The sequence below is a fragment of the Hyperolius riggenbachi genome, chromosome 10 (genome assembly GCF_040937935.1).
Source record: "Hyperolius riggenbachi isolate aHypRig1 chromosome 10, aHypRig1.pri, whole genome shotgun sequence".
Classification (NCBI taxonomy): domain Eukaryota; kingdom Metazoa; phylum Chordata; class Amphibia; order Anura; family Hyperoliidae; genus Hyperolius; species Hyperolius riggenbachi.
Window position 1 is genome coordinate 60956175 of NC_090655.1, and position 14568 is coordinate 60970742.

At 44.2% G+C, this 14568-nt stretch overlaps 1 protein-coding gene across 1 annotated transcript in view; it reads right to left on the reverse strand.

Annotated features, from left to right (window-relative positions):
- The window catches only part of SMC3 (structural maintenance of chromosomes 3), a 111058-nt gene that overhangs the window by 63065 nt on the left and 33425 nt on the right, over positions 1-14568 (reverse strand). The window contains exons 8-14 of the mRNA XM_068258908.1: positions 12902-13019; positions 12647-12822; positions 12446-12526; positions 8224-8388; positions 8017-8138; positions 6045-6258; positions 1957-2060 (exon numbers count right to left, since the gene is read on the reverse strand). Of these exons, the coding sequence (XP_068115009.1) occupies positions 1957-2060; positions 6045-6258; positions 8017-8138; positions 8224-8388; positions 12446-12526; positions 12647-12822; positions 12902-13019 (980 nt within the window). The remainder of the gene's footprint in view (positions 1-1956; positions 2061-6044; positions 6259-8016; positions 8139-8223; positions 8389-12445; positions 12527-12646; positions 12823-12901; positions 13020-14568) is intronic.

Sequence of the window (14568 nt, forward strand, 5' to 3'; positions counted from 1 at the left end):
CTCTAGGGTTTATTAAAGTATGATCAGTAGTAGTAAACTTTATAGATATTATTTGGAATCCATGAAAACATTAAATCTAAGTTACATTCATCTTTTTCTACGATAGTCCAGGCTTTACCTGATCCATTGGGGGAAGATTCTAGCTTCCAGTCCAAAACCCTTGCCAGATGTGTACTTCTATAGTAATTTATAATGTTTGGTGCAGCAAGGCCTTCCTCCTCTTTCAGCCTAGAAATAAGTTTGTAGCCAATTCTACGTCTAGATTTACTTCAGATGAAGTTTTGAAAAATATTATGGCAGCTTTGGAACCATGAACTGGGGATAGCCACTGGTAAACTCCTCAAGAGGAAAATGAGCTTTAGTAGAACCAGCATTTTAACCCCCTTGGCGGTATGAAAAATACCGCCAGGGGGCAGCGCAGCAGTTTTTTTTTTTTTTTTAAATCATGTAGCGAGCCCAGGGCTCGCTACATGATAGCCGCTGCTCAGCGGCATCCCCCCAGCCCCGCCGATCGCCTCCGGCGATAGGCGATCAGGAAATCCCGTTCAAAGAACGGGATTTCCTGGAGGGCTTCCCCCGTCGCCATGGCGACGGGGCGGGATGACGTCACCGACGTCGGGACGTCATTGGGAGACCCGATCCACCCCTTGGCGCTGCCTGGCACCGATTGGCCAGGCAGCGCAGGGGTCGGGGGGGGGGGCGCGCGCCGCACCGGATATCGGCGATCGGGCGCGCGGAGGCGGCGATCGGGGTGCTGGCGCAGCTAGCAAAGTGCTAGCTGCGTCCAGCAAAAAAAAAAACTATTTAAATCGGCCCAGCAGGGCCTGAGCGGCACCCTCCGACGGCTTACCCCGTGTCACACACGGGGTTACCGATAAGGAGGTTAATAATGCTAATCCTCCCAATGACATTAAAACATGGACGTTCCCATGATTGGAGTTTCCTCTTCCGAGGTGGGTTCTAAGAATCCTATTAGCACACAGAGGCTGGGTCTGCATATAATGCCCAGCTTCTGTTGCTATACTGTTTGCCCCCAGCCCACCCCCCCCCCCCCCTGCTGTCCCCCATAAATCACACAGCCGCGCTAGCGACATCGCTAGCAGGCTGTTTACATCTGCACTGCCATTCAGCGCCGCTCCCCCGCCTCCTCTATATCGCTGCTTTCCGCCTGCGTCCCTTCCCTCTCTGCTGATTGGAGGGAAGGGACGCAGGCGGGGAGCAGCAATCTTGAGTAGGCAGGGGAGCGGCGAGTGACAGTGTGGATGTAAACAGCCTGCTATCGACACGCTGTGTGATTTATGGGGGATAGTAGAGTGCAGGGGGGTACTGGGGGGAAACAGTATAGCAACAGAGGCTGGGCATTATATGCAGACCCAGCCTCTGTGTGCTAATAGGATTCTTAGAACCCACCTCGAGTTCTCTTTAACCAACATTTCTTATCCTAACAACCAACAATTTATATAGAAAAATCATGACGATTAACAAGGTTGCCCAAACTTTCGCATCCCACTGTAGGTGCTCAGCAGAACAGCCAGGCAATCTGAAATAAATGTCAGCCCATATTTCTCTCAGTTCTGTTTTGCTGTAATAAAGGAAGTCGGGAATGAGAAATCATAAATAGAGGAGTAACTAAAGAATGATGATGTTAGGAGGTCAGGATTAATTAGGAGAGGTGGTTTTCAGGAGTGATCATGGGAGGAGAATGATCATGTGAAGTGGTCAGAAGCACAGGTCAGGAAGGATAGGAGAAAAGGGTCAGGTATGGTCAAGAGGGCAAGGTCAGAGCGGCGACATAGAGGAGGCGGGGGGAGCGGCGCTGAATGGCAGTGCATATGTAAGCAGCCTGCTTGCGATGTCGCTAGCACGGCTGTGTGTTTTATGGGGGACAGCAGAGCACAGAGGGACTTAGGAGGAGGTTTAGGCATGATGGGATGGTCTGGAATCTAGTTTTCTTACTTTCGCTCACTCTGCAGTTCATCCTTCTTGTTTTTCACTTCATAGTATTTTTTATCCAGTTCTTCCACTCGAGCTTTCACTTCATTCAGATCTTGATCTAGTTTCTATGAAAGCCAAAAGATTAATGAAGTAACAGTGCAATAGGATATTTAAAGAGAACCTGTACTGAGTAAAAATATTTAAAATAAACACACGAGGTAACTTCAAATGAACATTGCACAGTTACCTTGCCATCAGTTCCTCTCAGAAGCTCACAATTTTCTTCTGACAATAATCCCTTCCAGTTCTGACAATATTTTGTCAGATCTGAAATATATCAGTTGCTGTCAGTAAAATATCAGTTGCTGTCAGTTATAGCTGAGAGGAAAAATGATGTACCAGGTAATGTCCATGTTTCCCTATGGCTCAAGTTGGCGATGTCACAGTTTAACTGTGTGCTGACCAGAAAGCTGTTATGGGTAATGACCATTTTCAAAATGGAGGACGGAAAATTCCCTTGATCACAGTGAACAAACAGGACGCGGGACAGGAGAAAGACACTGGGGAGTAGACTACATGGAAGGTAAGTATGACTTGTGTATGCTTATTTGACTTTTAATTTTCAGTTCAGGTTTTCTTTAAAGGAGAACTCTAGCGACGTAGTAGAATGTAACAAAAATATTAACTATATCAACTTTTACATGAATTATCCTGGTTTCAGCATACACACTTCCTATACCTAAACAAGTGATTGCATAAACTGTTCGTAGACAAAGAGTCTGCCATTGTTCAATGCAAACTGTTCGCCTACTACCAGTTCGTGACATCACTAATCTATACATTGCCGTAAATTGATATATAGCCCAGCCTTCACAGTGATGTTTAGATGTGCAGAATTCTTGTTTCCAAAGTACAACGGGAGGTCAGGAGCTAATTCTGCTTACTTCAGAAAACACAGTAAACATTCTGCAGTGAGGCACCTACTAGAAAGTTAAGAGGTCATCACCTGGGATAAATTTTAGCACGTAAATAAGGGCGAGTAAAGATTTTACAATAGGCAAGCAAAGTCTTGAGTCACACTTGAGTCCGCGGAAAACTGGAGCGTTTTCGCATTGCGAAAAATGAAAGCAAATCTTGCCAAGAGTGACCTGTTTAGAAAGTTTATTGTACCAAATCCCCCCCCCCCCCCCAATATTGCTTTATTAAGTTATTATTTAATCTTGTGATTAATTATATCACTAATCTACTTATGTACAAATCACTGTGTCGCTTTCTGGCTCAGCTGGGCTGCCCATTAACCACTTCGGTACCAGCAGCCTCTGCCCCCTTAAGGACCAAAGGCTGCTGGTACACTAAAAGGCCGCTTCCTGACGAATCACTGCATAAATCCGCCACTCCTGCCGGTCTGTCCCCGTCGCAGGCCCCTCTCTGCCGTCTATGATGGCAGAGCTCTGTGCGCCGGTCAGGCGCTGCTTTCATTGGCTTCTGACCCTGTCAATCAATGTAAGCCAATGGGACTGGCTTAGAGTGATGACAGGGCCAGGAGCCAATGAAAATGGCTCCTGACCTGCACACAGTGCTCTGCCATCAGAGAAAGCAGGGCCAGTAAATTGTGTCGGGGTCAAAGCGGTGAGATCGGCGGGACGCGCGGTCAATGGGACGTTGAACCTATGTCCAGTCAGCGCTTCAGCGCCACCTGCTGGACGTAGATTGAACCTACGTCGGACCGGATCCGGTTAAAGCAAAAACTTGATTTCAATCACATTTGGATAAATTGTGTTAAAGTGAACCTCCAGACTAAAAATCGACTCAGCAACACTGAAAAGACCTGGTGTTTCTTTAACAGTTTCACAGCATCAGAACTTTGTTTCTCTTATACAAGCCTTATTTTTAGCTGCACAGAAGAAAACTGCCCGGGCATTTTTCCCCTGATGCTGTGCAAAGCATGGTGGGATTTCTGATGTTGTTGTTCTCCTTCTGCTGTTTTGGTGCAATTTTTTTTTTTTTTTTACATTTTGAATTTGACATTTGAAGCCTAGCGTGTGCAGCTGGGAGGGGTTATCAGGACACAGGACAGTTGGAACTGTGTCTTATGCTCTCTGTCACCTCCTTTCAACCAAAAAGATGGCAGCCTCCATGAATCACAAACATTTGCCTGTTTTTTTAAAACGGGGTGGGTAAAAAAATTACTATCTATTCTAATTAACATAACTAATATAACTTAATGACAGTATGTTTGTTTAGGCTGAAGTTCTCCTTTAAACAGGTGTAGCTTTCAAGTGAAATTCCACATTCATTTAGAAGTTCAATGTTTTAAAACTTACTACTGAACAGGGACAATAGAAAAGAAAATATAAAAAATTCCATCTGAGAAATAAGTCAGAGGAACTAAAAAGCAAAGACTTTTAAAAAAGGTACCCGAGCTCTACATAAAATCGCAATAAGTACTTACCTAGGGCTTCCTGGCTCCTCTCCCGATTCCGCTGGCAGCTCAGTTAATCGGCGACGTCGGCCTAAAGACGGCAGTGTGCGCCCTCGCTGTGCACGCTAAGAGTCATCACGCTGGCTGGTTTGAGAGTCCTGCGCATGCGGGGCTCAGTCTTAGAGAACCGCGCATGTGCAGGACTCTCAAGCTGGCAGGCATGATGAGGCCTAGCATGCGTGGCAGGGGCACACACAGCTGACATCGCCAATTAACAGAGTCACCAGGGGGACCAGGAGAGGAGCCTGAGGGACCTCACGGGCTAAGAGGGGGGGGGGGGTCTAAATTTCGATTTTATGCAGAGCTCAGGGCCCCTTTAACACAGCATTGTGTATTCTGTGTGTGCATATGGTTTTCTTTTCTCTGTTTGTGGGTTTTCTTTCTATTCATACCTACAAATGCAAAAAACACATTCATGTTTTGCCCCCCCCAAAAAGCAGAATGCAGTGTTAGAAAAAAAATGCAACGCCACAAAGTAATAGAGCCCTACTGGCGTGTATAGTCTGTAAAAGCTCTCACTAAGGACTAGCAAGCAGTTTCCTGAGAAACAGAACCGTTCCCAGCTGGTGACTGAAAAGAGGACCATGGCAGAGTTTACTTATCTAAATGTCCCCCTCTTGCAGCAACGCTCCACCCACCCAATACTTCCTGCTTCACAGCAACAACTTCCGATGTGAAACAAAAAGTGTTGGGAGAATGGAGTGCTGCTTACAGAACTGTGGCAAAAGGTGACATCCAGGTAAATTAACACTCTCTTCCACCGCCTCCTTCTCAGAAATGAGCAGGTTACTATTTATATAGTGGCAACAGCTTCCGGACGTGCTGTACAGTATATAGTCTCGTCACTTAACTGCCCCTAAGAGGGGCTAACAATCTAATACCCACCGTTGTCATGTATAGATTATAGCCTAGGGCCAATTTAGGGGGAAGCCAATGAACTTAACTGTATGTTTTGGGATGTGGGAGAAAACTGGAGTGCCTGGAGGAAACCTATGGAGACATAGGCAAAACATACAAACTCTGTGCAGATAGTGCCCTGGCTGAAATTTGAACATAGGACCTTCCATTCCTAATTCTAAAAAACATCAAGAAAGGTTAAAGTCACATAAATCTTACAATCACATCATTTTGGCACAATGGCCTCAATTCACTAAGATCATGCTGGAGATAATAAAGCAAGCCACCACACAGTAAGAGAGAGTTATCTTATCTCTTCATTCCTTAAGTTACCTCCTCTGTAGTTATTTTCACAAGCAGTTAATAAACAGACTGTCTAACTCTGGAGTTATTTTAAGGATTGAAGAGTTAACTTTAGGTTTGCCTGAGGTAAAATGTTTCCTGAATATGACATGCCTCATCACCATGGTGATCACTCTAGAAACGTTATTAAACACAGGAGATACGCTTAGTGAATTGAGGTCATTCTCTTATCTTACTAGCTGCTACCACACGTTTACTTTAGCAGGAGAAACTTTTTTTTGTTAAGTTTTTGCCTTTGTACTTTACAAAGGCATCACAAAATGTTCCTCCTGCAGATGTCACAAAGGCCAAAGATTCAGAAACTAAAACCTTAAGCAAATTCATCTCTGAATAAAAGCGATCACATGCCAACCCAGAGTCTACTTACCGAGTACTGCTCTAGATTTTTCTCCTTGTTTGCTTCAGTATCTTCTAGATCCTTGTTAATGGCTGCAATCTGCCTCTTCTTGTCATTGATAGCTTGGTCCAAGGATTTCAGCTCTTTTTTAATCCACTTGTCTCGCTCTTCTTTAGAGGTGAACTGACTACCACGCCCCTGCTTGGCATAAAGATCAGTCCTTTCCTGGGTGGCCTGCGCCAATCTAGAGGTGGTTTTATATAAAAATGGTCAGACGGAACTATGGTAACAAACAGCACAGCTCTACACTTTAACAAGCTTATGCAAACACACTGCCTAAGTTAGGGCCAATTACCACTTGCAAGTGCTAGTGTTTTGCGCTGTTGATTTTACCGTGATGGACGCAGAAAAATCACTGTACACTTTTGCGTTTTTTTTGAGCGATCGTGGTTCTAATACATTGCAATCGCTTAAAAATGCTGCATTTAGCGAGTTTTGTGATTGCTGCTAATCACGAATTGCCCGTGATCAGTGGCAATCACAGCAGTGAGATCACTGCACTTTAGTTAAATTGCGCAAGCACTTTAGAAAGAGCCAGCGCTTCGCTGATAAGCGGAAAGCGGCCACAAAAGAAAAAAGTGTGAATGGACCCATTACTCTTTCTAGGTTGAAAGCGATCTTCTGCAGGTACAACTCCTATGCTAAATATTTTGTCACATAACCTCAACCTGCAGAGTGCTTGAATAGAGCAGTTGCTACTTGACTGGGATCAGCATGCTAACCAGGGCTACAGGACAGTGGGACACAGACCATATTCTAAGAATACTACGACACAATAAAAGCCTTTGCTGCAGGAAGTGACTGGTGCAAAGACTCCTGACCACATACATGCATTTATGGGGGGTGTACTATTTCTGATGCAGGATAATAAGTTTACATGGATAAAGCAAGGCTCTAGCAACAGCAAGGGACAAAAATTCATATTGAGTTCAGAGACACGCAATTATTTTCAAGACAAACGTTCCAAATGTACAGAAATAGTTTTCCACCATTTACGCAGCTTTGGGCAGTGCCGCAACAAACCCTAATGTGGGATGAAACTCAAATTTCAACTATGGTCTATAAAGCAGGGGTATGTTAACTTTTTAGGCCAAGGGGGCATATCACCATTCGTGAGAGTGCTAGGGGGCCGAACTACCGGAACGAAAACTATTTTTGTGGATATCAGTTAGGTACACTATGCCTGTGACATATTGTCAAATAAAATATTTCCACAGGAAATAATCCATATACTGTGGGCAGTTAGCACAGTGGCAACTGCTAAGCAGTGGCTGTTACTGTTAAACAGATCAGCCTGCACCTGCAAATGTCCCGGTGGTGCCAATTACCATTCCCCCTCCAGGTCGTCGTGGATAGCTGGGAAAAATGTCATTTGGCTTCCAGCTATTGCTGGTGGCCGAATTACAGTGTTTTTATAGTTATTAGTTTTCTGTCTTGACGGCACCCAAATTACTCACTGGGCGCCCCTATAGACGTAATTCCTATTCCTGTGGTGGGGCCGGCTGCGCCCAAATCTCCTGTGCTAGTTTTACAGCGCTTGCCCAAATCATGGCTGGCCTGCGCAGTAGCTCAGACTTGCTTGTTCTTCGGTGGAAAAAGCCACACACACACAATTGGGTCCGTGCTACAGCACAGGCGGCTCGAGCTTGAACAGCAGCACATACTTCATCAGCCTTGGCCTTTCCCACCCAAGCGGGTTAATGCTACAGCATATACACGAGCTGTAGGTATTTCCGTGTGGGGACAACACCGGAACAGGCCGGTGGAGGAGGATTGGGGAAGCCTCTGGAGGATCCAATTTGGGCACTTTTTTCTCTAAGTTTTCATTCAAGTTTTGTTTCTGCCTGGACTTGGGCTTTAAACGTGTGCCAACGAGGGGTTATGTCTCCTCTATATGGGAAACCATGTAACCCATCAAATAAGTGATTTTGTTTGCACCCACCTTGCAATACCGCTTTCTTCTTTCTGCTTTACACTGCTGAATTTTGGCTCAGTCTCAGCCAGCTCTTTCTGTTTCTCCTCAATCTTTTCCAGCAGTTTCTGCCTCTCTTTTAGAAGACGTTTCTACAACAGAAAACCACTGTGGTGAGAAACTGCAGATGGAGGTGCAGACCCTGTTTCACTGTAGAGAGACACAAGTGACATTTACCCTCTGCTCGCTGTTCCCAGCCAACTCATCCTGCAGATCCTTGGCCTTCAGCTCCAGTTTGGTTCGCTGTTTGATCTGTTCCTGCCGTTCTGCACTCAGCTGCTCCTTCTCTTCCTTCATTCCTGAGATCTTCGACTTTAACTCTCGCACCTGACGCTCGATTTCCTAGCAGAATATAAAGCACAATTGTCTCCTTTAAAAACACACGTGATCATTAGTAAAAACAGAAGGCTTTACTTTAAGCTTCAGGCTACTTTGACCAGGAGTATAAAGATGGAATGATATGGCGGGACTTGCAAGCCAGAGGTGTTTTAGAGTACCCAAAGTCACAGGGCAAAAAAGCAGAAGTAATAAGGAAAAAGAAACTAAGAAACTATTAAAACACTGTTGTAAGATATTACACATGAAAACAGTCATTAACCCAGGCCTAGGAAAACTTTACACAGCCCGGCCCGCATGCTGTAGACCACATTCCTACAATACTTTCCTTTCTCCCCTGCAGAGTCGCGAGCGGGAAATAAGAGTGGTTAAAGCTCACCTGATCTCAGATTCCAGCATTGTGTCTTCGTGGCAACAGGGTGTCATGTGACACACAGTCAGGATGTGCCACGGTGTAATACGCTTGCACACCTTGATAAGTGTGTCACGCGGCGCCCTGTTGCCATGGAGATATGACACTCGAATCTGCGATCAGGTGAGTTTCAACCCACTTTTATCGCCTGTTCAAAACTCTGGGAGAGGTGGAGATATGCGTAGACTGACGCGCATGGAGGCAGCCTGCCTCCTTAGGGTAGCAAAATCCACGACCACGAAAGTCATGGATTTTGCCAGGGGCATTAGGGGTAATTAATTTAGTTTTCAGCCGCGGGGATGCGGTGTTTTAGTTAGGGCAAACAGCAAACATGCTTAAAGGGAACCTGAAGTGAGAAACATGATTTAAAATAAACACATGACGTAGCTGCAAATGAATATTCCATACTAACCCCACCGCCTGTTCCTCTCAGAAGCTCACTGTTTTCTTCTTACAGTGATCCCTTCCAGTTCTGACAATATTTTGTCAGAACTGAAATATACCAGTTGCTGTCAGTTATATATCAGCAGCTGTCAGTTACAACTGAATGTGCAAGGTAATGTCCATGTTTTCTTATGGCTCAAGTGGGTGATATAACAGTTTAACAGTTTGCTAACTAAAGAAGCTGTTATGGGGTAATGGCCATTTTTAAAATGGAGGACGGAAAATTAAATTCATCACAGTGGACAAATGGGACGCAGGATAGGAGAAAGATTGAATAGTAGACTACAAAGGTGGTAAGTACGACCTGTGTATGGTTATTTTGACTTTTCATTTTCAGTTCAGGTTCTCTTTAAGGCCTCTTGCACACTGCATGCATTTCCGATTCAGATTCCGCTTTTTAATCGGTTTTTACATCAGATTCCGATTTTTTGATCCGTTTTTCTGTTGAATGCATTCAGGGAAAATCTGAATCAGAATCGGAAAATGGATTTGCAGTGTGCAGGGAGCCTAAGAGATTTTTTTTAAATAAAAACATGATTTTAAGGAGGCTTCAGAGTCTCTTTAAAAAAACAAACAGTTTTGTACTTAGCTGTTCACCCCTGCACAGTTTACCTTCTTAGAATTGGCCCCTATTCTGCAAAAATGTAAAGCATATCCGAGGCGACATGTGACATGATGAGATTGACATGTGTATGTACAGTGCCAACCACACAAATTACTATGCTGTGGTCCTTTTTTTCTTTCTCTGCCTGAAAGAGTTAAACATCAGGTATGCAAGTGACAGTTTCTGCCCGGGTCAGATAAGCCTCACTGATAAGTGATTACATCTATAAAACACTTTCCTGTCAGTAAATGGCTTCTGAGAGCAGGAAAGAGATAAAAATGGTCAATAATTCATAGACGAGCTCTGGCATACATCAATAAAGGGATCATTGAGCAGAGACAATGAAACAATACAAAAAAAAACAAAAACAAAAAAACCAAAAAAAAACAAACCAAAAAACAAAAAAAAACAACTTAAAAACTAGATTTAAATACAAAATAAAACTGGGAGATAACTAAAAAAAGAATCATTTTTTGAAGGAGGTGGATAGATACAATAGTTTTTCTCATCAGTTTATTTTCACCTCAGATGTCCTATAACCATTTAAACCTTCTGGATGTAGAGGCTACGTCCAGAAGGCCATGTGCGCTCGCGGCCCGCAGTTCGTTAGCCGAGGGATCAATGAATCAGGCCATGGTGCCCAATCAATGATCCCTTTCCCCTGCAGAAAAAGCGACGGCTTCTCTCGGAAGCCTCGCTTTTTCTGCCTCTTACATCCCCCTACGTCCCTCTAAGCGTACATGTTACGCCTAGAGTGACGTAATTGTAAACAAAATGACTGCCATCTTGTGGCCAAATAGTAAAACTACAACTACATGTAAAAAAAAAACAAAAAAAACAACCACAAAAACAAACATTTACACACAAAAAAAAAAAAATTACAATATATACATTTGACCCTCCCAAAAATGCCCATATAAAATGTTTAATAAAAAAAAAAAACAAAAAAAACATTACAATTAAAAAAAAATATATTTACCTAATGGTTTAAACTTTTTAAAGGGAACCTTAACTGAACGGGGGGTAAAGAGTTTTACTTACCTGGGGCTATTACCAGCCCCCTGCAGCAGTCCTGTGCCCTCGGCGCCGCTCTGGAATCCTCTGGTCCCCCGCTGTCACTTAGTTTCGTTTTTGACGACTCACCAGTCGCCGGCCGCCATGCTTATTATTGGACGCATTCACCAATGCAATTAGCGCTATTGCGGACCGCAACGCGTACAAAAATACGTGTTGCCGCATTCCGCACGCGTAGATATGCAGCAATGCGTATTTTTGTACGCGTTGCGGTCCGCAATAGCGCTAATTGCATTGGTGAATGCGTCCAATAATACGCATGGCGGCCGGCGACTGGTGAGTCGTCAAAAACGAAACTAAGTGACAGCAGGGGACCAGAGGATTCCAGAGCGGCGCCGAGGGCACAGGACTGCTGCAGGGGGCTGGTAATAGCCCCAGGTAAGTAAAACTCTTTACCCCCCGTTCAGTTAAGGTTCCCTTTAAATATGCATGTAAAGATTTTTTTATAATAAGCTTGTAAATAGTGATAGATGCAAAACGGCCATACATTGTGATAGGGACATAATTTAAAGGTGTAATACCCGGGACTATTAGGCAAATACAATACGTGGGTTTAAATTATGGAGGCATGTATGATTTTAAAACTATAATGGCTGAAAACTGAGAAAATGAATTGTTTCCGTTATTTCTTATTCTTCCTGTTAAAATGCATTTACAGTAAAGTAGCTCTTAGCAAAATGTACCACCCAAAGAAAACCTAATTGGTGGCGGAAAAAACAAGATATAGATCAGTTCATTGTGATAAGTAGTGATAAAGTTATTTGCCAATGAATGGGAGGTGAACATTGCTCGGATGCATAAAGTGAAAACGACTGAAGGCTGAAGTGGTTGAAGTTCCCCTGGGGGGGGGGGTATTCACCTCGGGGGGGGGATCCTCAGGGTCCCAATGAGGCTCCCCCCTCCCCTGTAGCTGCAGGCAATCCAGCGCCGGCTCCTGCGAAGTCTCCGGCAATCCAAGCTTGACAAGCCACATTTATTTACCTTCCCTGGCTCCAGCAGGGGCGCTGTTGCGGCTCTCAGCACGGAAATAGGCGGAAATAGCCAATCTCCGTCGGGTCCAGTCTACTATGCAGGCGCAAGAGAGCGGCCCGATAGCGATCGGCTATTTCTATCTATCTCCGAGCGGAGAGCCGATAATGCGCCTGCGCTGGGAAGGTAAATATTTACATCCCTGTTGTTCCGGGAGCTTTTTCACCGCCGCCGTGGGACACAGGAGGACGGAGGAAGCCTCAATAGGATCTGGAGGCTTCCCCCACCCGACGTGAGTACCTCCCAGGGTAACTTTTTCTCATTACAGGTTTTCTTTAAAACATGCTAACTATCCTATTCAGTTCAAAACTAAAGAAAAAGCAATTTAGCTGCAGATTCACTTTAACCACCACCCTAAGCAGGCTGTTGCCACAATACTTTGCCATGCACCAATATGAAATGCCATTTCATACACAAATATAATAAAAATATATTGGGCCAAAATATTCCACTCCACCACGTGCTTTATAAAGCGTACAAGCTACAGGGTGACCTCTTACCTCCATTTTATCTCTGGCATCTTGCTGGGCATCTCTCAGCTGCCTCGATTTCTCGCCGCTGGTCTCACGCTTTGAAGAAAGCTACACGATAAAAGCAAAAAAGTACAATGATTAAACTTTAAAGGGTCAAAAACAGAAGTTCTATGGTTGAGAAAGCGAAGGCAGGTTTTGCAGTGACAGTGTGCAGGTAACTGGACTTGCCTCATCCAGTTTGGCTCGGGTCTCATTCAGCTCCTGGTTGTAGATGGTGTATTCCAAGGCTCGCCTCATCTTGTCCCACTTCTGGTATTGGGCCAGCTCTTCCTTCTCTTCCTCCAATGTGTGCAGCCGCTCCTCAATATACTTCAGCAGCTCGTTAATCTTCTCTCGCTTACCCTCTGCAATCAGCCAGAATATCAGCTGTGACCAGCCACTAGACTTATGTAGAACATAAGCAGAGCAAGGGACTCTACTGACCTGTTTCTTTCATCAGGGAGATACTCTCTTCCTTACGCTCATCATACACTCTGGTCCCGGCTACTTCCCTCAGCAGCTTCAGCCGCTGAGAGTCTGGAGCGGTGGCCATCTGGTTAATCTGCAGAGGAAAGAGCAGCGATTATCACAGAATGCTGTTAAGAGTTTACACACCTTTTTACAGGGATCTCAGCAGCAAACACTAACAAAGTTTAAAATCAGTGGCAGACACAATGTTTCAGACAGTGTATCTTAAATGCAATCTGCAGCAGTGCACTGGATTACTTCATCTTTATTTTTCTGCAGCTTCTCTGTTTCATACAGCTGTAGGAGCTGCCATATGGGAAAAGCCCCCCTCCCCCCTAGCCAGCTTAAGGGCATGAACATCAGCATGTGTGACTTCTCTTAAAGAGAATCTGTATTGTTAAAATCGCACAAAAGTAAACATACCAGTGTGTTAGGGGACATCTCCTATTACCCTCTGTCACAATTTCGCCGCTCCCCGCCGCATTAAAAGTAGTCAAAAACAGTTTTAAAAAGTTTGTTTATAAACAAACAAAATGGCCACCAAAACAGGAAGTAGATTGATGTACAATATGTCCACACATAGAAAATACATCCATATACAAGCAGGCTGTATACAGCTTTCCTTTTGAATCTCAAAAGATCATTTGTGTGTTTACCTTCAGCCCCTTCTTCTCTCGTGCACTGAACATTACAGGCTTCCTGCAGACAGCTCTGCCTGTGCCTGCGTTTGTAATTCCTCAGTATGTGTCAGCCAGCTACTTTCACAGCCTAACAGAGGAGGATTTTTATCCAGCTCTCTTCTATCACTGATAAGATAGCAGAGAAGCTGCTGGCTTATGTAAATAAAACACACACTGGAGTGTGCATAGAGGAACAGACCAGCACAGAAGAGTTGGCAGCATTCCAGACACAGGCCGACAAGTCTGACAAGGGAAAGATACATTGATTTATTACAGATACTGTGATAGTACAAAGTGCTGCAGTGAGCCAGAACAGATTAGAATAGGTTTAGGAACTTGTAGGATGGAAGAAAAAACGTTGTAATTTTTGTTACAGAGTCACTTTAAAGAGAATCTCCGACCAAGAATTGAACTTTATCCCAATCAGTAGCTGATACCCTCTTTCACACGAGAAATCTATTCCTTTTCACAAACAGACCATCAGGGGGCTCTGCATGACTGATATTGTGGTGAAACCACTCCCACAAGAAACTCTGGTGTACGTACTCCCGGCAGTTTCCTGTCCGGGAACCTTGCTGCGTTGTGGGAAATAGTTTACAGCTGTTTCCAACTGCCAAAAAATCATGCAGCATCACCACCGGCCAACAGTAAAAATGTCACCATGCGATAAATGTCAGAATGTAAAACAGGGATTTAAAAGATTTTACAATGGGCAAACACTGACTAAATCATCTATACATAATTATTGTAAAAATGAAGCACTTTTTTATTACATGATTTTCACTGGAGTTCCTCTTTAACGGTTTAATAAACAGTGTCCCACCTCCTCTCCCTTCCATGATGCTGAATGCTTTCGTTTGATCTCAGCTACTGTGCAATAAACACTTAGTTACAAACAGTCTTAATCTGCATGCAACTTGGGGTGAGCCTCACTACTTACCTACAATGTATTGGTACTCTGGT